This window comes from Cebus imitator, unplaced genomic scaffold, assembly GCF_001604975.1.
Source record: "Cebus imitator isolate Cc_AM_T3 unplaced genomic scaffold, Cebus_imitator-1.0 Scaffold8, whole genome shotgun sequence".
Classification (NCBI taxonomy): domain Eukaryota; kingdom Metazoa; phylum Chordata; class Mammalia; order Primates; family Cebidae; genus Cebus; species Cebus imitator.
Genome location: NW_016107323.1, coordinates 8,735,550 through 8,740,948, shown reverse-complemented (window position 1 = coordinate 8,740,948; position 5,399 = coordinate 8,735,550). Strand labels below are relative to the sequence as shown.

The 5,399-nt window shown below is 45.7% G+C and overlaps 1 protein-coding gene across 7 annotated transcripts in view; it reads right to left on the bottom strand.

Moving 5' to 3' along the window:
• ACAD10 (acyl-CoA dehydrogenase family member 10) overlaps positions 1-5,399 on the bottom strand; it is a 68,807-nt gene that overhangs the window by 20,363 nt on the left and 43,045 nt on the right. For all 7 annotated transcript variants that reach the window (XM_017542529.2, XM_017542566.2, XM_017542538.2 and 4 more), the window contains 2 exons: positions 3,510-3,655; positions 489-662 (listed from right to left, as the gene is read on the bottom strand). In XM_017542529.2, coding sequence (XP_017398018.1) covers positions 489-662; positions 3,510-3,655 — 320 coding nt within the window. The remainder of the gene's footprint in view (positions 1-488; positions 663-3,509; positions 3,656-5,399) is intronic.

The window sequence follows — 5,399 nt, the reverse complement described above, 5'->3', positions numbered from 1 at the left end:
TAAAGAGACTGGGCATTGTGGCTCACACCTGTAATCCCAGTGCTCTGGGAGGCCAAAGAGGACGGATCACTTGAGGCCCGGAGTTCAAGACCAGCTTGGCCAACATGGTGAAACTTCATTTCCACTAAAAATACAAAAGAAAAACTAGCCAGGTGTAATGATGTAGGCCTGTAGTCCCAGCGACTTGGGAGGCTGAGGCAGGAGAATTGCTTGAACCTAGGAGGTAGAGATTGCAGTGAGTCAAGATTGCACTACTGCACTCCAGCCTGAGTGACAGAGCATGACCCTGTCTCAAAAACAAATAATAAATAACTTAATATTGTAAAGAAACTATGTGACAAATGGTTGAATTAACTGAATCTCAGAGAATCCTGGCCAAACAGGTCTCTCCAAAGCCTCTGTGGCCCCCGAGAGGGTTTCCAGGTGGACTCATGGTCCTTGCTGTGACGCACTCCCCCACCGGCTCTTTAGGGTGGCTATTCCATTACCTGTGAGTGACCGCTTGTAGACTCCTTGAAGAATTGCGGCCAGGCGGAAAAAGGAGAAAGCCATATAGAAGTTCCAGTTCTCGGTGGGAGGGAGTCCCATTCGGAGGCAGTACATCCTGAAATACTCCTCTGCAGTAGGGATTCCCAGCTGTGTCAAGTCACAGTCATTAAAACCTGGGAGAAAGAGCCATTCATGGGTAGTCAGTGACACAACACTCCCCTGAGGCTGGCAAGTATTTAAATTCTGAAAATTGCTATGTCTGTTGGAAATTAGTTTCACGACTAGCTCCAGGGGTTAGGTTATTCCTGCATTGGCTCTTCCTCCCTTAGATGGCTAGGGATCCAGGCATGAAGCCATTATTCACAAATTGGCTCTTACAGGTTTCAGACTCAATTGGCAGTAAAAGAAGGAATGGGAACTTCCAGTTTTATCTGGACCACAGTTAAGGGTGGATGCAAGTTATCTTCAACCAGTCATTTGATCAAAAATGACATTGAAAGAGCAATCTCAGGCTGGGCGCAGTGGCTCACGCTTGTAATACCAGCACTTTTGGGAAGCTGAGGTAGAAAGATGACCTGAGGTCAGGAGTTTAAGACCAACCTGACCGGCCGGGCGCGGTGGCTCAAGCCTGTAATCCCAGCACTTTGGGAGGCCGAGGCGGGTGGATCACGAGGTCAAGAGATCGAGACCATCCTGGTCAACATGGTGAAACCCCGTCTCTACTAAAAATACAAAACATTAGCTGGGCATGGTGGTGCGTGCCTGTAATCCCAGCTACTCGGGAGGCTGAGGCAGGATAAGGCTTGAACCCAGGGGGCAGAGGTTGCAGTGAGCTGACATCACGCCACTGCATTCCAGCCTGGGTGACAGAGTGAGACTCTATCTTAAAAAAAAAAAAAAAATTAGCTACTTGGGAGGCTGAGACAGGAGAATCGCATGAACCGGGAGGCAAAGGTTGCAGTGAGTTGAGCTGAGATTACGCCACTGCGCTCCAGCCTGGGTAACAGAACAAGAGACTTCATCTCAAAAACAACTTGCTTGCTTGCTGGTATGACAAGATGTCATTAAAAAAAAAAAAAAAAAAGAAACAAAGAAAGCCATCTCGGCTAGGCGCAGTTACTCATGCCTATAATCTCAGCACTTTGGAAGGCTGAGGCAGGACGACTGTTTAAGCCCAGGAGTTCAAGACCAGCTTGGGCAACACAGTGACTATTCTTTTCAACCTCTATTTTTTTGTGGTTGTTTAGTTTTTTTCTGAGACAGAGTTTCACTCTGTCACCCAGGCTAGAGTGCAATGGTGAGGTCTTGGCTCACTGCAACCTCCACCTCTTGGGTTCAAGAGATTCTCCCGCCTCAGCCTTCTGAGTAGCTGGGATTACAGGCATGTGCCACCACACCTGGCGAATTTTTGTATTTTTAGTAGAAATGGGGTTTCATTATGTTGGCCAGACTGGTCTTGAACTCCTGACCTCATGATCCGCCCTTCCTCACCTCCCAAAGTGTGGGGATTACAGGTGTGAGCCACCATGCCCACCCATAAAAAGTACTAAAAGTATAAAAAAAATTTTGGCCGCGTGTGATGGCTCATGCCTGTAATCTCAGCACTTTGGCAGGCTGAGTCAAGTGGATTATTTGAGGTCGGAGTTTAAGACCAGCCTTGCCAACATGGTGTAACACCATCTCTACGCAAAATACAAAAAGAATTAACTGGGCATGATGTACATGCCTGTAAGCCCAGCTACTCAGGAGGCTAAGGCAGAAGGATCGCTTGAACCCAGAAGGCAGAGGCTGCAGTGAGCCAAGACCACACCACTGCACTCCAGCCTGGGTGACAAAGCGAGGCTCCATCTCAAAAATAAATGAACAAATACATATAAAAATTAAAAAAAAAAAGATCTCACCAAATTATGAAAATAATTATGCCAAATCAAACAGTTTCACTTATTTGCTCCATTTGTGACATTTTCATTATTTAGAAGCGTGTAATATACTCCATTCCTAAAAATTAATCTTAGGATTATACCTTATAGATAGGCAATGATATTACTACAAAGATGTTCACTGCCTTTTTTCATGGGCGTGGAGGAGGTACTATTAAAAAATTGGAAACAAAAAGAAATTGGAAACAAATTAAATATCTAAACAGGAATTAAACCAAATGTCTTCCCTTAATTCTATACAATTGTATGCTCTCATTAAAAATTATGCTGTACCCGGGCATGGTGGCTCACGCCTGTAATCCCAGCACTATGGGAGGCCGAGGCGGGTGGATCACAAGGTCAAGAGATCAAGACCATCCTGATCAACATGGTGAAACCCCATCTCTACTAAAAAACACAAAAATTAGCTGGGCGTGGCAGCACACGCCTGTAGTCCCAGCTACTCAGGAGGCTGAGACAGGAGAATTGGCTGAACCCAGGAGGCAGACATTACAGTGAGCCGAGATTACGCCACTGTACTCCAGCCTGGTGCCTGGCGAGAGTGAGACTCTGACTCAAAAAAAAAAAAAAAATTATGCTGTAGAAGAAATACTTAATGTCATGAGAACATGTCCACAGTATACAATGAAGTGAAAAAAAAGCATGTCATTAGATCATGTCCCATTTTTGTATTAGGAAATGTACATAAACACACAAAAGATGACTGGGACGAATACTGAAATGTCAGCAAATGGTTATCTCTGGGACTACTAATGATTTTGACTGTTTTGTTGTTGTTGCTATCTGTTGGCTCTAGTATTTTTTATAATAAATATGTTTTTAATTTAAAACCCTAAATAGAAATTAGCTATGTAAAAGCATAAGAGGTGCCTATACGGGCATCCTTTTCACTTAACACACATCCTATATCCACTTCCCCGAATATATGACAGGTGCGCATTCCAATTATGTTTCCCACCAGAACCACCAGGACCTCACTTTCACTCCCCGGCCCAATCACAGACTACTTCAGCCAAGTTTGCTCTCAAATGCTTTCAGAACTGGCGTGCTCCCTGACTATCATCCAGCAGCAGTTCCTACCTCTCAGCATGGGAAAACTGGATGGGAGGTAGTGGGCCAGGCAGCTGTAGGCCACATCCGCAAAGGGGTCACCCAAGGTAGAAAGTTCCCAGTCAAGGACAGCAAGCACCTCCAGCTTTTCTGAATGAAACAGCAGGTTGTCGAGCCTGAAAAGCCCCAGGAGGAATGGAGACAGCACTAAGAAAACTGAGGGGTAGGGTGGATTCCGGGTGCTTTGCTTGTCTGTTCAATCTCGCCCCCCCACCCTCCCATCTCCTCTGTGCCCGGGGAGCGGGGGGCCTGAGCTCCAGGGGCTGTGCCCTCCAAGGGCTCCCTTGCTCTCTGGCTTCCAGCTGGATTCAGCCAATCAGAAGCAGGAGATGGGAAGGAGCCTGGGTATTTCCCCAGGTCCTTCTCTGCAGCCCTCCCCACAGAGCTACTCTCTCTGGGTTCAAGGAATTACTCCCTCCCTGTGATGGTTTTAAAACAGATCTGTAACCCTTGGACATTCCTTCCACAAAAGGTAGAGTCTAATGCTTGGCCCAGTGAAGCATCTCGCTTCTAACAAATACAAGGCAGGTGGAAGTGGTGCTGAGGGACTTCTGAGACCAGACTAGGTCAGAAAACACGACAGTTTCTGCCCAGCCCACTGTCTCTTGAAACAACTATTCTGGAGCCCTGAGCCCCCAGTTAAGAAGCGCAGGGCTGAGTGCAGTGGCTCATGCCTATAATCCCCACATTTTGGGAGGACAAGGTTAAACTCAGGAGTTCAAGACCACCATTGGCCACACAGCAAGGTCCTATCTCTACAAAAAAAATTTCTTAATTAGCTGAGCACAGTAGTGCACGCTTGTAGTTCCCGCTACTCGGGAGGCTAAGGTGGGAGTATCATTGAGCCCACGAGTTGGATGCTGCAGCCAGCTATGTTCCAGCCTATGAACAGCCACTGCACTCCAGCCTGGGAGACAGTGAGAGATCCTGTCTCGAAAAAAAAGTCCAGTTACCCAGAAGCTGCTGTGCTGGAGAGACCATGTGGGAACGGTAAAGAGATAGAAAGAAAGGCCCGAGGAGGCCAGCTGTTCATGTCTTCTCTGCTCAGGGCCGGCATGCCAGCAAGTCTTCAGATAATTCAGCACCAGCCCGACAGCTGCCCCACTTTGAAATAAGCTGTCCTGTCCCCAGACTGCAAAGATTCATGAGCAAAATGACTGCTCTCATTGTTGATGGCCACTCAGTTCTGACAGAGTTTGTTGTAGAGTAGCAATAACCACAGCACATGCTCGTCCCGTCAGACCCAGTGCTGGGGCTGACTCCTCACTGATACTGGCCCTGGGACTCCACGCTGTTCTTGAATTGTTCCTCTAACCCACATCACAACCTTGTGCTGAACTCTCCCCAAAGAGCCTCTTTCATGCCTTCTGTTTCCTGCCAGGGCTGTCTGTAAAGCATGCTGTATCTAAAAGAAAAAGTAAGTACCAAGCATGCAGAAAAATACAGAGAATGACATAATGACAGAATTCACGTGTCCATCTTTCAGATTTAACAGATGTTATATCTGCTTTTTTGTTATATTTCCTTCAGATTTTTTAAAAAAATAACAGATTTACTGCTTTCCTGAAGCTGGTATATATCAGTCTCAGACATTTCTATATTTCTCTTATCTGTACCTGTACCTATATATCACATATAGTGTTCTTTCAATTATTTTTAAATTTTCATAAATGATATATTACCCTTTAGAAACTTAACTTTTTTCTACTTAGCATTATCTGTTCGAGATTTATTACTTACGTAGAGCAAATTGGTTTATTTTTCCCACTAAATAGAATTCCAATGTATGACCAAACCATACTTCTTTGCCTGAGTCCCTTGGTGCACAGCTGCAGCAGATGCTTCTTTTTTTTTTTTTTT